Source organism: Malaclemys terrapin, chromosome 1, assembly GCF_027887155.1.
Source record: "Malaclemys terrapin pileata isolate rMalTer1 chromosome 1, rMalTer1.hap1, whole genome shotgun sequence".
Lineage (NCBI taxonomy): Eukaryota > Metazoa > Chordata > Testudines > Emydidae > Malaclemys > Malaclemys terrapin.
Window position 1 is genome coordinate 200,329,153 of NC_071505.1, and position 21,589 is coordinate 200,350,741.

The following is a 21,589-nucleotide window of genomic DNA, read 5'->3' on the forward strand; positions in this document are numbered from 1 at the left end:
CTGGGCACTGTATACATTTATGGGCTGGGGTAGAACATGGGGCAGCAGTCTTCTCTTGTATCTTGTGCAGAACAACCTGTGGAGATTACAGTAATGAAATGGCTTAGCGGCCCTTACAGGCTACTCAGCTGTCTGCTACCCTGCTTTTTGTATGCTAGCACACAGGTACAATTTACATTCTAGTGGGAGACCAGGACTTACCACTCTGACTCCTTTATTCTCGCCTACTATGTTAGCTCATACCAGTATTTAGTTGTTGCCCTACCATTTCCCCTGCCCCACAGTTCACCCCACCAATTACCCCATGCCTTGATTTACCCATTGACCCCATTCCTTGTCCCAGGGCAGAACCCTTTCCTAAAACCCCATCAGTTCCCTCCAACTCAAATCTCACCAGCTCAGAGCCCTTCCTTACTATACTTAATGTATCCACAACAAAGAAATCTTTCCTGTTTGAGGATCCCAGTCTCAAATATGCATATGTAACCCTCCAAGCTCAGAAACCCATCCACAGGCTCAAAAGTCTTCCTTTAGTTCAGAAATCTCCTTCCTTGTTCCTGAGTGTGGAAAATCCAGGAGCAGAAGCACCAGAGAGCACATATAATTGGAAATGGCCTTGCAGAACATGTTCCCTGCTTTGTGTCTTTGGATCTCTGTCTGTAGTGTATGTGCTGCAGACCAGAAGACCCTAGTGGCAGCTAGTAGTATTGTAGCTTCTGAAAGTAGAATAGAGTAGTAGAATAGAATAGCAACAACACTACAGTTGTAACGTTATTGGACCCATCCAGGCATCCAGATGGACTACTGTCAACTACTGTAGATATGCATGCTATTAAATCTTTGATTCAGATTTTCTGGACTTTGTTTAAATATCTTGAAATTTATATTTATTAGTCTGGCTTGCAGTCAGGGTGGATAAAAATCAATCATTATTTAAAAAAAATAATTAAAAAACTGATTAAATTGGATTTGATACATTATAGCTCAAAGATATTTCATCATGGAATAGGGATTATAAATTCTAATTGTATAGTATGAGACAATATATTCATGTAATATTTAAGAAAAGTTTTGTAAATGAGTTCATGGATTAGGGACCCAATTTTATGGGGTTCCAGGGGCTTCTGCATAGTTTAGGCTAATCTTTCTATCTACTCAATGGGACTCAGTGCTCAGTCTAGAAGATACCATCAGAGATGCTTAGTTTTGCAGTTCTCAATCTGTGGATTTGTCTCCAGAGATAACATGCTTGTTAACAGCAAAAATGTTATTAAATAAATAATATATAGAGGTGAGAAATAAGAGACCTCAACCCTATTGATTTGTGTACAGTCAATCCCTTACCTCTCTCTAAAAGTGCAAAAAGTTCAATTAATAGAAGATTGTTGGGGGTGGAATAGATCTGGACAAGGAGAAGAAGTTTGGAGATAACTGTGAGAAGGGAGGGACAGGCACTAGAAACAAAAGTGAAACTGAGCAGAATATTCCAGAAGTTTTGAGGTCTTTTTGAGTGTAGCCTACATTGGTTTGAGATCTGCCATACCATTCTCTCACCACAAGGGAAAACCTATAATGACAGCAGGCAGTAAAAGAGACCCAGTTTGGGAATAAGAACCATTCAAGAAATATATGTTTGCTGATGGTGTTTTAAAGAAAGTCACACCAGTGAACTGGTGGAAGTCACTTAAGCACTTGGATTCAGAGACTGTTTCAGTGATAATCTCACTTTTAACAGCAGTAGCTTCTTCTGCCGGTGTAGAAAGAATATTTTCTGCCTTTGGACTAATTCATTCCAAATTGAGAAATCATTTGGGACTGGAAAAAGCAGGAAGCTTGTTTTTCTTTTTCAGATTATAAACAAACAGGAAAATGAAGGTGAAGACGACAGAGTTAGCTTAGCTGCAGAAGCCATTTTAAGTTACTCATGTAGACCTGAGTGACAGTTGATTTCATTTTTTTAAAATATTTCATTTAACTATTTTAGTTAAAAAACAATTTAAACAAAAACAAACCTGATTTTAAAAAACTTGAATGTTTAACTAAATTCAAAAATTCATATGCTTGTTTTGTTAAAATATTGTTAGCTGCTGAAGAAAAAAAATCCAGAATACGTAACGTTGTTTTAGTTAAATAAAACAATTTAAATGTCTGTCTGGTGATGTTCTCCTAATACAGCATGGCATGAAAATCCTCCAAATATTAATGATTAAGCTGTTGAATTGAAGATAGTTCACCTCAATGTCTTCATAAATATCTGCTTCATTCATCTTCTGATATAGCTGTAAAACTAATCTGAAAAGTTTTCAAAATAAATCACTTACAAATGTATTGTGTACCTTCTAAAAATGAAACTTACATCTATCTCTGAGTTGTGAAGAATATGTATTCAAGTAATAACCAACCAACAAGAATGCACTTTTATGTAGAAATCCATGATTAAATCAAGTCTTCCTGAATCATAGTTGCAGTATGCAAATAGGAAAGAGGAGGTTAGCAGTGTCAAGTCTGGCAGAGTCTCACTGGAAAGGACAGAGGAAAGAGAAGGATGTTTTATTATTATTATTACTTCTAAGGTCATTGTCCAGCCTCTGAACCATAAATTGTTTTATGTGAAAGAGGGAGAGGAAGATAGGGAGTGTCAGTTGATAGGGATGTCAGAGTAGCACTTTTTATGACTATCCAGGAAAGCTATCCTTGAGTAAGACTATTTTCTTGAGAGAGTGCGTGTGTGTGAATATTTGCAAAAGAATGTTATGTTATGCTGACCACACTCCAATTGACAAGGAAACTGGTGATGCAAACTAGAGTTTTCCTGAAGGGTAAATATCAGTTGCTTAGTCTCCTTCCACACTAAACGAGTTATGCAACCAAAGTCATAGGCTTGTCAGCTCAATAGATAGAAAGATTGAGTGTGTATTGTTAATATAATTATATGTCTATACAGTGAAGATCTATACACAGCACAGTGGAGCAAGTTTTTAATTTTTTTTTATTAGGGCTGTCGATTAATCACAGTTATGCGATTAACTCGAAAATTAATCGATTAAAAATAATTGATTAATCACACCGTTAAACAATAGAATACGAACAGAAATTTATTAAATATTTTTGGATGTTTTTCAACATTTTCAAATGTCTTGATTATTACAACCATGGAATACAAAGTGTACAGTGCTCACTTTATATTATTATTTTTGATTACAAATATTTGCACTGTAAAAATGATAAACAAGAAATATTTTTCAGTTCATCTCATACAAGTACTGTAGTGCAATCTCTTCATCCTGAAAGTGTAACTTACAAATATAGATTTTTCTTTTGTTTCATAACTGCACTCAAAACCAAAACAATATAAAACTTTAGAGCATACAAGTCCCCTCAGTCCTCCTCCTTGTTCAGTCAATCACTAAGAGAAACAAGTTTGTTTACATTTATGGGAGATAATGCTGCCCGCTTCTTATTTACAATATTACCTGAAAGTGAGAACAGGTGTTCGCATGGCACCATTGTAGCCGGCATTGCAAGGTATTTACATGCCAGATATGCTAAACATTCGTATGCCCCTTCATGCTTTGGCTACCATTCCGGAGGACATGCATCCATGCTTATGATGCTCATTTAAAAATAATGCATTAATTAAATTTGTAACTTAACTCCTTGGGGGAGAATTGTATGTTTCCTGTTCTGTTTTATTTGCATTCTGCCATATATTTCATGTTATAGCCGTCTCAGATGATGACCCAGCATGTTGTTCCTTTTAAGAACATTTTAACAGCAGATTTGACAAAATACAAAGAAAGTACCAATGTGAGATTTCTAAAAATAACTACAGCACTGGACCCAAGGTTTAAGAATCTGAAGTGCCGTCCCAAATCTGAGAGGGACGAGGTGTGGAACATGCTTTCAGAAGTCTTAAAAGAGCAACATTCCGATGCGGAAACTACAGAATCCGAACCATCAAAAAAAAAAATCAACCTTCTGCTGGTGGCATCTGACTTAGATGATGAAAATGTACATGTGGTGTTCTGCTCTGCTTTGGATTGTTTTTGAGCAGAACCCATCATCAGCATGGACGCATGTCCCCTGGAATGGTGGCAGGGCTGCCCGTGGGGGAGGGGTGGGGCAAGTGGGGCAGTTTGCCCCGGGCCCCACAGGGGCCCCCACGAGAATGTCTGAGGCCTCCGCCTTCCCCCCTCTCCCAGCACCTCAGCACACCGCGTCCAGGAGCAGCCCTGGACAGCACTGCAGCGGTGTGGCTCGGGCGGGGCCTGAGGTCCTCCCGCTTGGAGTCGCGTGGTAAGGGGGCGGGGCTGCGAGCTCCGGCAGGCTGAGTGGCAGGAGCTCCTGGGCGCGGCTCGCTGAGGCTCTGTTGCCAGCCCAAAAGGGCCCAAGGAGGCAAACAGCGGGGTTCGTTGCCCGGTGTGCTTCACACTAATAGACACACCAGGTGTGGAGAAGCAAAACAACTTTATTGAAGAGCTCTGAATAGGCACTAGGAAACCAACATGTCTCAAATCAAGCGCAGCAAATACAAGCAAGTTTTCCCTTTTATATTCCAAGCAGTTTCTGTGCAGGCTTTGTCTGTTACTTTTCCCCCTACTCCTACTCCCCTTTTACCCCTCCCTGCCCAAGCAGTTACAGTTAGGAAAATTCCCATTCGTCTGCTTATCTTTGACCTTGTTAGTATGAATGAAACAGCAGCTATCTGCTAGAAAAGCTGACCATTACATTACTGCTTTAGCCTGCTTCAGCATGTAAGCAGTTAGCATGGAAGCAGGTGAAAGTTCACAAGATGGAGTCACTGTGGCTCACCTAGACCCAGAGCAAAGGCGTTTCATCGGCACTTATGGCCTTCCATTCCCCTGAGTTACCTGGTAGCTATGCCTAGTGACACCAACAGCTCTGGGAGGGGAGAGGCGGCATGGTAAGCCCTTCTGAGCCGGGCACCCCCCCAGCCCTGACCCCCAGCTCCGAGCCCAGCTCCTCTGAGCCGGGCACCCCCCCGACCCCATTCCCGCCCCACCCCCAGCCCTGACCCCCAGCTCCGAGTCCAGCCCCTCTGAGCCGGACACTCCCCAGCCCCCCCCACCAGCTCCGACCCCTAGCTCCGAGCCCAGCCCCTCTGAGCCGGGCACCCCCCCGACCCCATCTCCCCCTCCCCCCCCCAGCTCCGACCTCCAGCTCCGAGCCCAGCCCCTCTGAGCCGGGCACCCCCCGACCCAGAGCCCAGCTTCCCACCCAGCTCTGGGCAACAGTAGCGCCACCCCCAGACAGCGACAGCCCATTGGCACCAACCATCACCATCACCCAGCGACAGCCCATTATGTAATTGCAAATGTATACATACCATTAAAGCATTTAATGTTTTTAAATAATGTATTTTGTGTATTTTCAAAGTATTAAAAATTAATTTTTGAATGTATTTCACTGGTTATTTTTTACATTTCCAAATATATGTTACTATAGTATTACAATTTTTTTTAATAGAAGCGGCCCCCAAAATTGCTTTGCCCCAGGCCCCCTGAATCCTCTGGGCAGCCCTGAATGGTGGTTGAAGTATGAAGGGAAATTTAAATCTTTAGCGCATCTGGCACGTAAATATCTTGCGATGCCGGCTACAACAGTGCCATACGGACGCCTGTTCTCACTTTCAGGTGACATTGTAAGAAAGAAGCGGGTAGCAGCATCTCCTGCAAATTGTAACCAAACTTGTTTGTCTGGGTGAGTCTGTAGGACTGAGTGGACGTGTAGGCTCTAAAGTTACGTTTTATTTTTGAATGCAGTTTTTTTTGTACACGAACTATCAAATGTAGAATTAACTTTTATGATAAAGAGATTGCACTACAGTACTTGTATTAAGTGAATTGAAAAATACTATTTTGTTTTTTTACAGTGCAAATATTTGTAATCAAAAATAAATATAAAGTGAGCACTGTACATTTTGTATTCTGTGTTGTAATTGAAATCAATATATTCGAAAATGTAGAAAACATCCAAAAATATTAAAATAAATGATATTTAAATATATGTTTAACAACATGATTAATCATAATTAATTTTTTTATCACGCGATTAATCGCGATTTAACGCTTGACAGCCCTAATTTTTATATACAAAAAATCTTCAACTCTCTTCTTGCGAATGTGTCTTCTGGAAAAAGAACAGGAGTACTTGTGGCACCTTAGAGACTAACAAATTTATTGGAGCATAAGCTTTCGTGGACTACAGCCCACTTCTTCGGATGCATACATCCGAAGAAGTGGGCTGTAGTTCACGAAAGCTTATGCTCTAATAAATTTGTTAGTGTCTAAGGTGCCACAAGTACTCCTGTTCTTCTTTTTTGCGGATACAGACTAACACGGCTGCTACTCTGAAACCTGTCTTCTGGAGAGATTTAAATGAGGAGAGAGAGGATAGCAGCCTTGTGGAGCAGCTCAGGAAGTGCTTTCCACGTATGTAAGGATAACATAAAAAAAGGTAGGGAGACCGTTGTAGGAAAAGGGACAAATGGGGAATAAAGGTTTGCATTGTTGCCAGAGCTGGGGTAGGAGTGAAGGAATGCTATGAGAGAGATGCTTCTGTCTTAATTTGAAGAATCAGTTGCCCTTCCTAGGGTGTGTTTAGCAGATTAGGCTGTGGTTTGACAAATAAGGTGACAGAGAGATAATATGTAGCTCTTGAAGGTGGGGATACAGGTAAGCGATACTCCATAATTTTTCATAGGATCTGGTTATTTATGATTCAGCATTGATTGGTGTGTCTGTATAAACTTCTGCAGTTTTTAAGCATTTCAGTTTCAAAGCTGGTGCAACTTTGGAGACATCATGCAATCCAGTGGTCCTAAGTGAACTCTTTTTTGTGTGTGTGATTATATTTGCCGGGCCTAAAAGAGTCTGTCGATCCTTTTATAATTCTGAGTATCATGCTTCAAATGGTGGTCCATTACGTTACATTCTATTCCCCTGCTTTGTATACTGGTACAGACGCTCCCCGGGTTACGCAAGACCCGACTTATGCAAATTTGCACTTATGGAAAAAGTTCCATAAGCCAGAAATAGGATTTTCAAGTTGCAGTAATTTTTGCGTAACGTATGGGTATACGATTCCAACTTACGCAAAATTCGAGTTATGCAAGGCTTTTTGGAACAGAATGATTGCGTAAGTTGGGGGACCTCTGTACTTATAGTTGAAGTCAGTGTGGAGCTGTTTTAAGTTTTGTTTTAAAAAACGGAATAGATTTAATTAGGTTGACGCTTTATACATTTTTAAAAAAAGTTTGTGCTATAGCAACTTTAAAGTTACAATGAACTAGATTATTTTAAAAATGCCATTAGGGTGTTTTTTTTTTTTTTTTTTTTTTAAGAAAACCCAAAATGTTGAAAATTAACACCCTAATTCAGCAAGACACTTAAGCAGGTACATAACTGAACTCCTATGAGTAGTCTCATTGACTTCATTGGAACTACTTGTGCTCTTAAAGTTAAGCATGTATTCAGGTGTTTGCATTGTCAGGATGGAAAACTGTGTTTTTTATTTATTATCATAGTGACTTTAGATCTGTCATTTCAGTTTTGAAGCCTTCCTGAAGTCTTCACCCTTCCTTCTGTCCTCTTCCTGAACATTGCTGTAATAGATCCTTTTAAACTATCTTATCCCTTTAAACTGTCTTCCTGGCCTATCACTGGCAGTTTCCCACATGGAGTCTGTCAATCCAGGGACAGCTATCCCATCAAGGAGGGACTATGCAGCATTGCTCCTCTCCTTTTCAGAGGCCCTTCTAGTTCTTCATCATTATCAGCAACAAAAAAGTATAAATGTGCTGCAGCTGCCCTTGGCCTCCAACTTTCCCACCTCCCTTCCAGAATCTTTTGGTCACTACCTGCAGCTGGGCCCTTCCCACACTTACCTCTTTCATAATCACGAGCTGTCGGAAGAAATGGTTCTTCTTCCCACGTCTTTGGAAGCCACTCTGCAAGTTTCTTCTGAAATATCCTGATTGGTTTCTCACGTGTCCCAAACTTAAACTTCTCCAGTGGATAAACCAATTCAGTGAGGTGGTAGGGCTTCTCCTATTTCTGAGTGGAAGGATCCATCAAAAAAAAAAATCATTCTTGTTCATCTCTCTAGTTAAAATGTTGGAAATGGGATGCTCCCCTCTAGGTGACTGGGTTTCTTTGCCCAGAAATCAGCTGAAAATCAGAATTGAATATAATGCTCCAGTTTTTCAGTTATGAGATCTTATGTGCTAGTTGTCACATGTAAGTTTACAATTTATTCCTGGGGGAATTCTGTGCATCTGCAGATGCGCAGAATTCTTCTGTCCCACATAATTTTGTATTTTTCCGAATAAAATACATTCTGTCCCAGAAGGGCTGTAGTTCCGCCTTTTGTCCACCAGAAGCCGCTGTGGCACCAGAAGAATTAATGGATATATCCCATCTCCTAGAACTGGAAGGGACCTTGAAAGCCCCCTGCCTTCACTAGCAGGACCAAGTACTGATTTTGCCCCAGATCCCCAAGTGGCCCCCTCAAGGATTGAACTCACAACCCTGGGTTTAGCAGGCCAATGCTCAAACCACTGAGCTATCCCTCCCCCCCAGCCAGCTGTCCTAGTGCCACAGAGGCCTCTGTTGGGCAAAAGGCAGAAATACAGCACTTTTGGGGCAGAGTGTATTTTTGGGGTGGGGGGTGGGGGAAGAGGGAGTGGGAGTGAGTTCTATGCCCAGTGCTGCAGAATTCTGCCAGCAGTATAAGTTAATCATAGTACCTTGCCCGCGGAGCCAGGTTTGGACAGAGTATGGCACGCAGGGCTGCTTGGGGGTCACAGACTGGGGTTCAGAATGGTTGGGGGGGATCAGACTGGGGCATGGGCTCAGGAGCTAATAGGGTGACAGTGTTGAGCCTGGGGACCGGGTGTGAGGGGTTGCAGAGACCAATGGGGGTGAGGAGTGCAGGGACGGGGCAGACATGCCTGACTGAATGGGAGAGGCTTTGGGTCAGCCAGGGTCTGCATGGGAGAGGCTTCCCAACTTCCTAACAATTCCCCCCCCCCCCCCCCCAAAAAAAAACCTTTTTCTATCCACACCCCAACACCCTCCTGATTCACTCCTAGGCTCCTTCCCTCTCCCTCAGCTCCTCTGTTACCCCTGACTCCCCCAAGCCTTTGCACTACTCCTGAGAGGTGCAGGAAATACAGTTCTGTATTGTAATTTAAATGAATTACTCAAAGTTCTGCATAATATGCCTAGTAAGGAATCTATTTGTCAAAAAAAATTACCAGAATCTGTTGGGGTTTTTTTGGTCTATATTGTTACAGACACACTTGCTGACAGATATTTTTAAATAAATTACCAAAATAATTGAAACTGGCATGATTATGTCAAAAAACATTTTTTGAATCAATTTTGTTGTCTGTATTGTTAGACATACTTGCTGACAGCCATTTTGAAATAAATTAACAAAATTGAAACTGATGTGATTATATTGTGTTATTTTGACACATTATACAGAATTTTAAAATACTGTGCACAGAATTTTAAATTTTTTTATGCAGAATTCCCCCAGGAGTAAAGTTTACCATCTTTAAATGTGCCACAATTTCAATAAAACACCTACAAAAGCTAGTTGATGTCACATGACTCATTAGCAGTTTTGTGCTAGTAAACTTAAAGTGCATACTTGTCTAGTGGTTGTACATGCCACTCCCCCCTCTGTTCTGAAAATGGATGCGAAAATGAATGTCAGTCACAGGTGTTAATCTGTATCAGGTAAAGGTTAGCATTCCTGGGATAGGAACAGGAGTGCTAGTGGCACCTTAGAGACTAGCAAATTTATTAGAGCATAAGCTTTCGTGGGCTACTGCCCACTTCTTCGGATGCACTTCTTCGAGATTTGTTAGTCTCTAAGGTGCCACAAGTACTCCTGTTCCTTTTGTGGATACAGGCTAACACGGCTGCTACTCTGAAACCTGTCATTCCTGGGATGTTCAGTTCTCCACTTTGCTGTATGTTGCTTGTGGGAAACTTTAATTCGCTGGGTAACTTTAAATGAGAAAACAACCATATGATTGAAATTCCTATCTAGGTTCCATAAGCCTCTGGGACACTTAGTTGAAATCTGTTCCTTTTCTGAAGGTAAGCTTTTCTTGTGAATTAAGTATTTCACTTTTTTAATCTTTATGAAGTTTATGCAGGCATCTGGTTGTAAGTGAATCTAGATTTTTGTGGTTCCTGAAAGGCAGTAGTTTCCTAGCAGACTGTTGTCTGCCTGTGGATATTACCAAGGCTGTCCTTGAAACTGACAAAGCACTATTCACTAGCTGCCTGTGGTCTGCGGAGTTGTTTCTTACATAATACAATTTATCTCCCATTGTTTCCCGCCTTGTCCCCAAGCTCAATCCATTCTTCCTACCGTTTCCTTTGCCATCTCCTGCTCCCACTCTTGCTTTCATGCTTTTTTCCCCATATTGCTTCCTTTGCTTAGAATGACACTTTACTTCTGTGCACCAAGAATCTTTACTATCCTCCTTCACAACCCATATGAGAGCCTGCTTCTTTTGAGCATCCTCTTGCTGAAATCTAGACCAAAATTTAGTTTAATAAAGTCTAATTTCAGAAGTTAACTCCTGAATTTGTAATAGTGCTATGGGATGTGTATATTGTCTTTTATTTTAAAAAGGTTATGGTTTGTTTGCCATGATTGAGTGGTTTTTATTTGAGGCATGGTAATGTTTTAAATTAATACGTTTTAGTTATTTTCTATTAAAGCACCAGAGGCCTTCAAGAGCTGAATTGCCAACAGACTAACAGTATGTTAGAGGCATTTCAAAGTTCCAGTGATAAACTGAAGCTAAGTTATTTTTAAGTTATTAAAGGTTTAATAAACAAATCCCCAAATAACCATTAAATAGGCTAATACGACTTATCTGGACCTTGCCACGTTTTCTGCTATAAATATATCTAAAGCCAGTTCTTGGCACAGGATGCTTTAACAGGCTTTTGGGTGATTTTATAACTAGAGCTGAGAGTGCCTGGGAGAACCCCACTTGGTGAGTAAGCTCACTTTTTAAATGGAGATTTTTTAATAGTGAAAATGTATAGGAGCAGAAATAAAATCATGTTGGGAGGTGAGGGGGTAGATCAGTCCTAGAGCATGATTCCAAACTTTAGATCTAATTTCTTCGAAAGAAAAAACACATACTAAAGCTTCTTCTCTCTTCGCTTTCTAATGATTTAGCTATGTAAATCGATCATCAAATGTCCCAAGAACATGTTTTCATATACCAACTGTAACACATTTGTACATTGTAATTAAACATTTATTGTAATTTTCTTGAAAATACAAAGAGATGTTGAGGGGGGGAAATGGGATGTTTACGCAGCATAAAGGGTAACATGCCCTAAATTAGCTACTGAGGCAGAGCGAACAAAACATTAACCCTCTTCATGCCTGGGTTTTACACAATTGATTTGTGGATGCAAATTTTAATACTTGTGCTCCTCCCTACCTTGCCTTATTGAGGGCACAAATCGGGTAGTTAAAGGTACAACTCCTCAAATTTGTTACTGCAAAATGGGAAGCCAGGCATCAGCCTGACTGAAAATTAACTCCTAAATATCTAACTAGAGAAACATTAATATATTAACCAAAGAATGGAAAGTATTTTCCCTTTCTAAGAAGTCAGAATTTAAAATTCTTACTATTTCAAAGGAACTTGCAATGCAGCATAGTGGTCCCTTTTGTACCTCTATAATATGTTAAATGATCTTGTAGACATCTCATAAATGACTGGTTTTGTTTAAAAGTCCAATGGAACACTTAGGTTTAGATGGATTTATTCTGTATTAAAATAAGGAAGTCTGTGTGAAAAGAGGTTCAATCCCAGCAGAATTGCTCTACTGCTATGCCTTTAATGTAGAAGGAACAATATATATTAAAGGGTAATCTTTCATACATTGCACAGCATAGCTGAGTCTACATATATTTGTTTTGCATGCTTTGTCTTAGAGCAGTGTGGCCTCAGTTTTCTGCTTCATTCATCCATTGTGCCATGCAAAGAGCTACAGAAAGACAAAACAACTTTTGTGAAAATTGACCCCTTTTATCACTTAAATTGACCTAAAATGTTAAAATATTATTCATGTGTCATACCCGACAGTTAGTAGTATTGAAAACTATCTACAAGTTGCTTTTACTATAGTTACAGTTTTTACTGCAATTAGTCGTAGCTACTAATGGCTGAGGATTTTATTTTAGAAGCTCTTTTTATCAGAGAAATAAGGCAACTTTTCTACTTCAGAATTTTAGTTCCCTTAAATCCCTTCACACAAATTACTAGTTTTTTTTTTTTAATCAAGAATACTAGATATCAGTGGGGAAATAGAAACAATCAGTTTTTAACCACGTTACTGCTTGTATGGCAGCATGTGATAATTTGGGAAGCGATGACTGCTTTTCATTCCAGTTATCTATCTCTAGTGAGCATAGGGAATGTGAGACTCTGTTTTGAACCTGTTTGATTAGGTGTGAATGGGAGTGGTTACAGCTCCCAGTTCTTGGCTTGCACTAGAAGCTATTATAGTCTGTTTCAACAGTACAAATATTTAATGCCCAGAGGATGATTAACTTCTGAAGACTGTTTACAAAGCATCTTATGTATAATCAGTTCTAAATTTAAGAAAGCACTGCATTTGCGAACTTAAATACATTATAGGTTTATAGAAATTACATTTTTAATTGAGAATGTATTTGTTAATAGGGCATTCACTAACTTTATTTTTTTTATTTTAATTGATTCGAAATTCTGATTTATCTAATATTTGAGAGCTGCAAGTCATAAAGGCTCAAATCTAATTTGGAGTGAATGTAGACAGTGTAGCTATAGTTTTGTAATACATACTTTGAGAGTACAAATGTAATTCATGGGGTGTGTCATTTTGTCCCTTGGAGAATATGCTGTTGAGTTGAATACATGTAAGTTTAACCTTTGAATTTGTCTCCGAACACTACAGAAGATTAATAAAATTCACTGTTGATATAAGTGGGTGCAGTCTCATTGTCAGTGGAATTGCATCTGCTTATGCTAGCCTTAAATTCATCGGTTTGTGTTTAAGTGAGCCCTGTTGGCTACACTTTAATATCTGAGCTTCATTACAATATAAATGTATACCATTGTCAACTATTGTACTGTATATTAAAATGTAGTAGACTGAAACTGTGATAATATGTATTAAATGGGGTGAATGCATTTTAAGTCATGTATCATAGGGTATAATATATATATATATATTATTTATTTATTTATTTATTTATTTATTTTTACCAACCTACACCAGGGGTAGTGTAGGAAGAAATCCACTAAGGGTTTCTGGTGATTAGTTTAAGAGCTTGACTTTTTCCTCATTGCAATAATTTCAAGGACAAGTAACACATGTTGATACAATGCTACCTAGGGTTTTATTATGCTAACATACCATACTTTAGTAATACAGATTACTAGCAGAAGTAAATAGACATTACATTTATCTAGTTATTTTGTTTTTAAATGGTAGTAAACAAAATAAAAAAAGCTTTATTAGCAAGCTAATGTTTTGAAAAGCTGTCTTTATCCTGAATATATCAACATTTTATAGTATAGTATTTACTGTAACTTTAGCAGTTTCATTTCTTTTGTTTAAGGATCTCTAAAGCCAGTCTTGTGGCCTGGACAGATGCTCCTAATGATTGACCAGAACATTTTCACTTAAGTGGAAACAGAAATGAAATGTTTTCCCATCCAGTCACCAGTGAACAGTAATTCTTTAATGCAAAACAACAATACTACTATTTGGTTACAAGCATAATGGTGTAAGTTAAAGACACAGTGACAACTTTCATGCTAAAGTTCCTTTTTTTTTCCTTGTTTGTAACTAATTTTTAAATGAAATTTTTGTATTCCTTATGGATCTACCAATCCAATTTAAAAACGTAAAAGTGGTTATAACTACACCGCCAAACATCTAATAATCATAGTGCACATGCTGTGAAAAGCTACCAAAATAGCTCTTCTTACATGCTGTACTTATTGTTGTGATGTGGCTGCAATCGTAGAATATAAGTATACCTTTCAGTGGCCCATGCATAATTACTCAAATACCAATCTAAAATGCTCACACCACAAAATAAAACTGAAATGCTTTTATTGGCATGCACTCAAGTCTCATCGAATTTTATATCGTTCCTTGTAACATTGCCTTGCTTATATTAAACATGAGCTAAATATTTGTTAAACAGATTTTCACCTGTAGACTATGCCGAAATGTTGCCCTGAATGTGTCTACTCCAAGAATGGACCAAACTGCATCCAGTCGTGCAAGAGTTCAAGAGATTGAGATAATCTAGAATGGACATGATGACCATAAGGAATATGTCCAGAGATTTGTATGTTTTTATTGATGTTTAAATGGCATCTGAAAATTAACTAGTTAATTACAATGCAAAATCCGTGAGATGCATTATTTTGTTATGGCTGTGAAGGACTGTTTATTCTTCTGTGTTGAATAACCAAAGTCTAAATTTGATCTCAAGTCTGATTCATCTATTGGGACTAAGCAAAGCCATCCAACATATCTGTGTCATGACAGAGGTTCTTGGTGAACCGAAGGTAAGGGTACATTTACCCCATTTGTTTGGGTACTTTGTCTCTGTTATCAAGTAGACGATTTCGGATTGGTCAGTTGTACCTGTGAAGTTCTGTAGATAATGAAAAATCTTCACAAAACCAGATACTTGATTCTGTTTCCAAGACACAACTATTGGGATTTCCCACTCTGTTCACTACTTGGAATAGTTCTTTTAGTCTGTAGTTAACAGATACTGTTCTAGTGGAAAACATAATTTCTTATTTTAACCTGTCACAGCATAGAAATTTGAATCCCACACAATTTAGAGCCTGTCTTCAATCAAAAGGATTCTAGCCACTTGCCCTATTGCATCGTCTCTCTCAAGCTATCCTGATACTGCATGGATGATGGGGTTGGGACATGTAGACGCAGTGATATGATGGTTGTAAATAAACAAACAAAAAGGCTGTAGTGGTCTACAGGCATTTGAGACATGGGGCCAGTATATGGACAGCATTTGCTGTCTGAGTTCCAGAACTCAGTGTCTATTAGTAGCCAAGAGTGGTCTGTTTAAACAGGTCCACAGCTACAATGGGAGTGAGGATAGGTTCTTTGTGTGGTCTGTATGATGTTTTTGAATACAGATCTAACAATGACAGATGAGATCACCATATTCTACCAAAGATCAAATCCATTGTGTGTTCACTTAAGTGAAATGGAGCACAAACCAGTTGGGGCAATCCCGTGATTCTTATGGAGATCATAAAATCCAAAGTCAAAGAACAAATCTGCATAAATATTAAATAGCACTGTGGCTTCAGTGTTACGAACTATATCATAGGCTGGGGGTGGGTGGATGCAAAGTCGCAGTGCCACGCAATCAGATTTGACCTGGCCACTCCTCCATTATCAGAAAAGGGTGGTCAGAAGAAATGTGAGTGGTGCTGTGACCCCGTATGCCATGTTTTAATGTCACTCACATTTGAAGGGGGTGGCTCATGGACCAGGGAGTCCGGCTAGTGGAGGCTGTGGTGGTGTGCTCCTAAGAGGAGAAGGATCAGGTCAAGGTGGGAGGGGAACAAATCTATTCACCCCCCCCCCCCATTTAAATGGTGCTCTGTACTCCCGGAATGGCGCTTTCATGCAAACTGTATTGATCAGTTTTTAGTTAAGTCGTGCAGTCAGTTACAGTTCATAACTTTTTACCAAAGTAATTTTTAATATAATTATAGAGTTAGGATTTGCATTAAATTCTGCTTTTGTATTAAAGATATCTGTGCTAATCACTTCTCTAATGCTGGAACTGATAGGGTTATCATACAGATATACAAATGCTTGACTGGGTTTTACCACTTTGGTTTATTTGTTGTTTTGCACTTAATGAGGTGAAATGCATTTTAACTGAGATACTTTAAAATAGAATATTTTTCAAGGTTTTCTCAATCCAGTTAATGTTGATGTTTTCAGTATAAAACTTCTCTTAATGTGATTCACCTTAGTTTTACTAAAGATAATTCAAATATGTTCTATTAGTAAACTAATGATCGATTAAGCTGCTTAAAATGTCATAGCTGCCCTATAATTGCATTATCAGTACATACTCTGTTCAGTTTCAGATCTGCTGGTTTTGAAGTTCATGTTATATGAAATTTAATGCTGCTCGTCAGTACAAACAAATTTAATGCTTTGTTTCTCTCCTGTTCTAAAAATTGTTAGCAGTAGTACACTGCTGATTCTGACATGGATTCACTGACATCGTTTTTAACTGGGAAAAGTGTGCATTGTGTTTGCTCGCTTTCCCAGTTTGTTGCACTGATATTTGAAAACATTAAAAGTTCTGTGCTACTTTTTCCCTTTATTTAACTAGCTAGAAGATAAAGAATCTAAACTATAGTAATCAACTTCTTTCAGTGCCTTCTGAGGATTTGAAAAAAAAGGCAGATAGTTCTATAAAATGAATAATGATGTCTGGAGCGTCCACTTTATGTAAAAATTTCATTTCTGGTCTTAAATTTCCATGGCGCATTGTTTAAGTGAAGTCCCCTAACAATTGACGTTACAATGTGCTGTAGAAATTTCATTCCACTGCTGCTGTATTTCTTACCAAAAATGCATCACCATTCACTTTGAGTGCAAAGCTACTGCTGCCAGATTTTAAAATGTCGTCATATGCAGTTCTATCAAGGTTTCCTCAGGGGCATCTCCACAGATGGCTCTGTCAGGTTCTGACCACCTGCTCCATGGGAATTTACCTTATAAGTCTGATAGAGTGAGAGTATGAGCATGGTGGTGACCTTAATTTGTCAATTCTTTAATGCCAATAGTATGTTAATAGAAACAACTGTCATGTAACAACTCAATTGCTCTCAACTTTACTGTAAAAGAAGAAAATCTAATACGTTAAATGGTCAAGTAGCATCAAATTCATGTCCCTGTAGTATAAATTAGAGGCGGGTGTGGGGGAGGAAATGGAGATATTTTGCCCCAGATCCCTAGGTGCCCCCCTTAAGGATTGAACTCACAACCCTGGGTTTAGCAGGCCAATGCTCAAACCACTGAGTTATCCCTCCCCCATCAATAGAGAATCCCACTATTTCAATTTGCTAAGCTGTAGGTTCCTACAGAGTCAAAATGCTTAATAATTTTGTAGGCTACCTTATAAAGGTATATTTTTATAAACTTATTAATTTATAATTAAAGTTAGTTGTAAATTAAAAATGGATTTAATGTGACAGGCCTTAAGTATGGATGATAAGCACTTGAAAGCCTACGTTCTAGTATTTATTCACAAAATCTTCTATCCTATCTCTTTCAGTGTTTACATCTTTTAAGTGCTATTACGGGCACAGCAGGACTCAAGTTAAGGCTTTTTTTTTATGTAGTGCACAACAAAATACGTTGAATGCAGTCTTGTCATTGATTTCCTGTAGAAATATCATACAGTAACGTTTTTCTTTTGTTACACCTGCTTTCATATATGACCATGATTCATATACTTTTTAAAAATATTACAGAATTTGAGGTTGAAGGATAGGTCCACTCTTTGTGCTATTCAGGGAATATCAAAGCATATGTTCTTTCCAAGATGGGGGTGTGACATTGCAATCCATATGATTTTATGAAAATATGCTAATGAGTGTGAATATAATGGAATATGCTTCATGCAAAAGGTCTCTTGTAAGGTATCATTACAAAAGCTTATAATCTGAGTGTGGTCATCCTATTTGTATAAATGTATCATTCTTGTATCTGAAACTAGAAATATGAAATATAACTCGGAGGTTCTACTGTAATTATGCAAAGTGTGGGCCATTTATGGTGGTTTGGAATCTTGATGGCTCCCATCAACTAGGACAATTGGTTGTAAATGGCACTGTTTACTTGCAAGCCTTCCTGTGACTCAGGCCAGGAAGAATGAACTCTTGGGGTCTCACAGGACATGTCACCTGGTACTAGAATCCATCTTAAACCTGGTGCTTTTCCATTTAGAAGGAGGGATGGGGACCCAGAGAGACAAAATTTTCCTGCCTTTTGCCAAAGCTATATAAGGAGGTGGAACAGAACAAAGGAGGTTCCAGTCATGAGAAATCCCCTAGTTACCACTTGAGCTGGAGCTAACAAGAACTGTACCAGGGGAAAGGATTGGGCCCAAACTAGAAAGGAGTCCAGTCTGTGAAAGAAGCTTATTGGAACATCTCTGAGGGTGAGATTTTATTTGTAAGTTTCTTAATATATTAGGCTTAGACTTGTGTGTTTTGTTTGATTTTGCTTGGTAACTTACTTTGGTCTGTCTGTTATTACAGTACTTGGAACCACTTAAATCCTACTTTTTATACTTAATAAAATCACTTTTGCTTATTAATTAACACAGAGTAAGTGATTAATATGTGGGGGAACTAACAGCTGTGCATATCTCTCTATCAGTGTTATAGATGGCGGACAATTTATGAGTTAACCCTGTATAAGCTTTATACGGAGTAAAACAGATTTATTTGGGATTTGGATCCCATTGGGAGCTGGGTGTCTGGGTGCTAGAGACAGGAGCACTTGCTAAGCCGTTTTCAGTTAAGTCTTCAGCTTTGGGGTGCATGATTCAGACCCTGGGTCTGTGTTGTTGAGCCAGACACGCCAGTCTTCTCCAAGGCACGGTTCTGGAGGCCCAAACAGGCAGAGAAAACGGGCTCAGAGGTAGTCTCAGCACATCAGGTGACAGTCCCAAAAGGGTCTCTGTGATTCAACGTGTCACAGAGGGCATGTATTGGCATCTGTGGTTTGATTCTTTAATGTGATTTACTTTTGTTGTGCCTTTTTTGATAACTTGACTAATAATGTACTATGTTGGTTTTAAATATGGTGTCTATTACAATATAAATGAAAATATCTTAAATCTCAGACTAAAAAAATTCTACATTAAAAGACCTGGATTCAGTTTCCAGGAATGCTGTAGATTTCCTGCGTGAATTTGGCACGTCATTATATACATCTGTGCATCAATTTTTCCTTTTGTGAAAGGGGAATAAACAGTACAAAGGAGTGCTTTGAAGGTACAAAATATTTATTTGTAATGAAAATATAATGGATTGTATGAGTGCTAACCTTTGTTCCAAATAGAATTCTTGTGAGGGGTACCTTGTTGATAAATTATTGGAAATGCCTGGGTATTGCTTGCTTTTGGGCTTATATTTGTAAATGCTTATCTACAAGCTTATACTTTTGACATCCCCTTCCAGAACTTTGCCTTCTAATGATTGCACTATTGTTGCTCATTAGACCAAAGAATTTTTGCAGATGAAACTAGTTTAATTTACATGGTGGAAATGCATACTCAGAAATGGATTGCTTGCCGTAGAACTCCCATAAGTCAGTTGATCAGCACTAAACTCTAAATATGTCATTGCATGTTGTTTTCCAGGCATCATCTTGTAAGAAGATTAAAGACAGAACTCCAGCCTGGTATCAATGTGTTAAACAATTGTTGGAAGAGCTACTGGGTTATTTTTGGAGAAATCAGAAATATATGTTCTGGACTTTTGCTTGATCTGAGACCTTTGTATAGGTGCCATAAACTGACTCTGACTTGCAGTTTCGTTATGGCAGGATTTTGCTTTCTATATTATATATGTAGAATCATTACGGGTTCATAAGCAGAATTTTTCCAAGGTTTTTTACTATATTTGTCATAATCCTGTTTTTAGACATGGACCACAAGCAGAGCTTTGAATTTCTCTAACTTAACTTTTTGTTTTATTTGCTTCATAATTTTTTCAGTAAAATATGCCATATTACATTACATATATTTACATAATGAACAAAAAGGAACTTTTTTATTAACACATATTAAACATTAGTGACTAACATTTTGGAGAGAGCAACAGAGGGTCCTGTGGCACCTTTGAGACTAACAGAAGTATTGGGAGCATAAGCATCTTCTTGCATCTGAAGAAGTGAGGTTCTTACCCACGAAAGCTTATGCTCCCAGTACTTCTATTAGTCTCAAAGGTGCCACAGGACCCTCTGTTGCTTTTTACAGATTCAGACTAACACGGCTACCCCTCTGATTTTGGAGAGAGGAAGTCTTTTAAAAGAACACCGAACACTTATTACCTACTCTGTTAAGCTATGCGAACCCATAGGCTGCCTTTGTACACCTTAAAGAAACAAAGTGTACATGCCCAATTTTAAAATATACTTTGCTGATCACCCTCTTAATTTATGTAAGGTTCATATGTAAATTGTAATGATCTATATAAATATACCAAATTTTCATTTCCAGAGTTGTCACGGAATCCCAGCTTCCCGCTTGGAGTTGTTGGGCTTCAGGAGACAAGTACTATATGTTGTCTTTTCTTCCTGAATCTGTAACATTACTTTTAAACAATTACATCTTTTTGTTTTGGTAGCAAATTAAGCGAAATCGCTCAGGCATTGACACATGACCTAAAATCAAGAGTCCTGTTAAAAACAATGTATTGAGCACAATTGCTGATCTTGATTAGATTGATACTCTAAAATGGTGGGTTTTCAGTCTATTTTTTTTAGTTAGGGGTTTTACTGGCATGTACAAAATGCATGTTCAACTGCATGCTTTATTTACATGTGCAGTAACTGAGTACATTTTCAAACTTTTTTTTCCACATTGAAGATTGTGTAGAAGCGTAAATGAAAACTCACTTATGCAGTCTCAGTAACTGCACCTAACTTTGATAATTAGGCCTTAATAGCTCTTGCTTTTAGATGTAGGTCTGCTTCCTTTCAACCATCTAAGTATTTATACTGCATCTGTCACCATGGTATCTGAGTACCGTATGTACTCGTTCATAAACCGAACTTTTTTAGTAAAAAAGGGAAGCACCAGAGAAGGGGAGCGGCTTATGAACGGGTATAGAGAGGGAGAGGTGGGACACAGCCCCTTCCCCCAACAGAGGGAGCAAGGAGTGGCAGCACAGCCAGAAGGGAAGAGGCGGGGCCAGAGTCTCTCTGCTTTTGGCCATGCTGCTCTTCCCCCAGCCTCTGAAGCAGTTGCAGCTCCGGGGCTGGCATGCTGCAGCCGTGCCACTCAGCCCCGTCCCCCAGAGCAGGCTATGGCCATGCCGCCGGAGCACGCTGCAGCCGTGCCACCCGGCCCAGCCCGCTGGAACATGCTGCGGCTGCGCCTGCGCCGCCCGGTCTGGCCTGCTGGAGCAGGCTGCGGCTGTGCTGTCGAGCCTGCCGGAGCAGCTCCAGCCAGGTCAGAGACATCTTCCCCTGGCCCTCCCCAGATAAGGTGGGAAGGGATGGGATGGGAAGAGTGTGAGGGTCCTGGGCTAGGGTTGAGGTCATGTGGAGGGTGGTCACAGGGGTTACTCCTCTGACTCCCAGCTTCTCCGCCCCCCCTCCCCCCGAAAATATTTCCCTGCCAGTTGCTGTCCCGGCCTGTCAGGGTAAGCAGCTGGCGCGCCGGGACACTTTGTTTACTTAGGTTTACCTCTGCGCCTGAGGATGCTTGAGGT

General features: G+C 39.3%; 1 protein-coding gene across 12 annotated transcripts in view; it reads left to right on the plus strand.

Annotated features, from left to right (window-relative positions):
• Positions 1-21,589, plus strand: part of CASK (calcium/calmodulin dependent serine protein kinase) — a 414,387-nt gene that overhangs the window by 49,941 nt on the left and 342,857 nt on the right. The window contains exon 1 of one of the 12 annotated variants that reach the window (XM_054005613.1): positions 13,826-13,845. The exons of the other annotated variants lie outside the window; for them this stretch is intronic. Coding sequence (XP_053861588.1) covers positions 13,841-13,845 — 5 coding nt within the window. The 5' untranslated portion in view covers positions 13,826-13,840. Of the gene's footprint in view, positions 1-13,825; positions 13,846-21,589 lie in introns of those variants that run through there. 12 annotated transcript variants of the gene reach the window in all.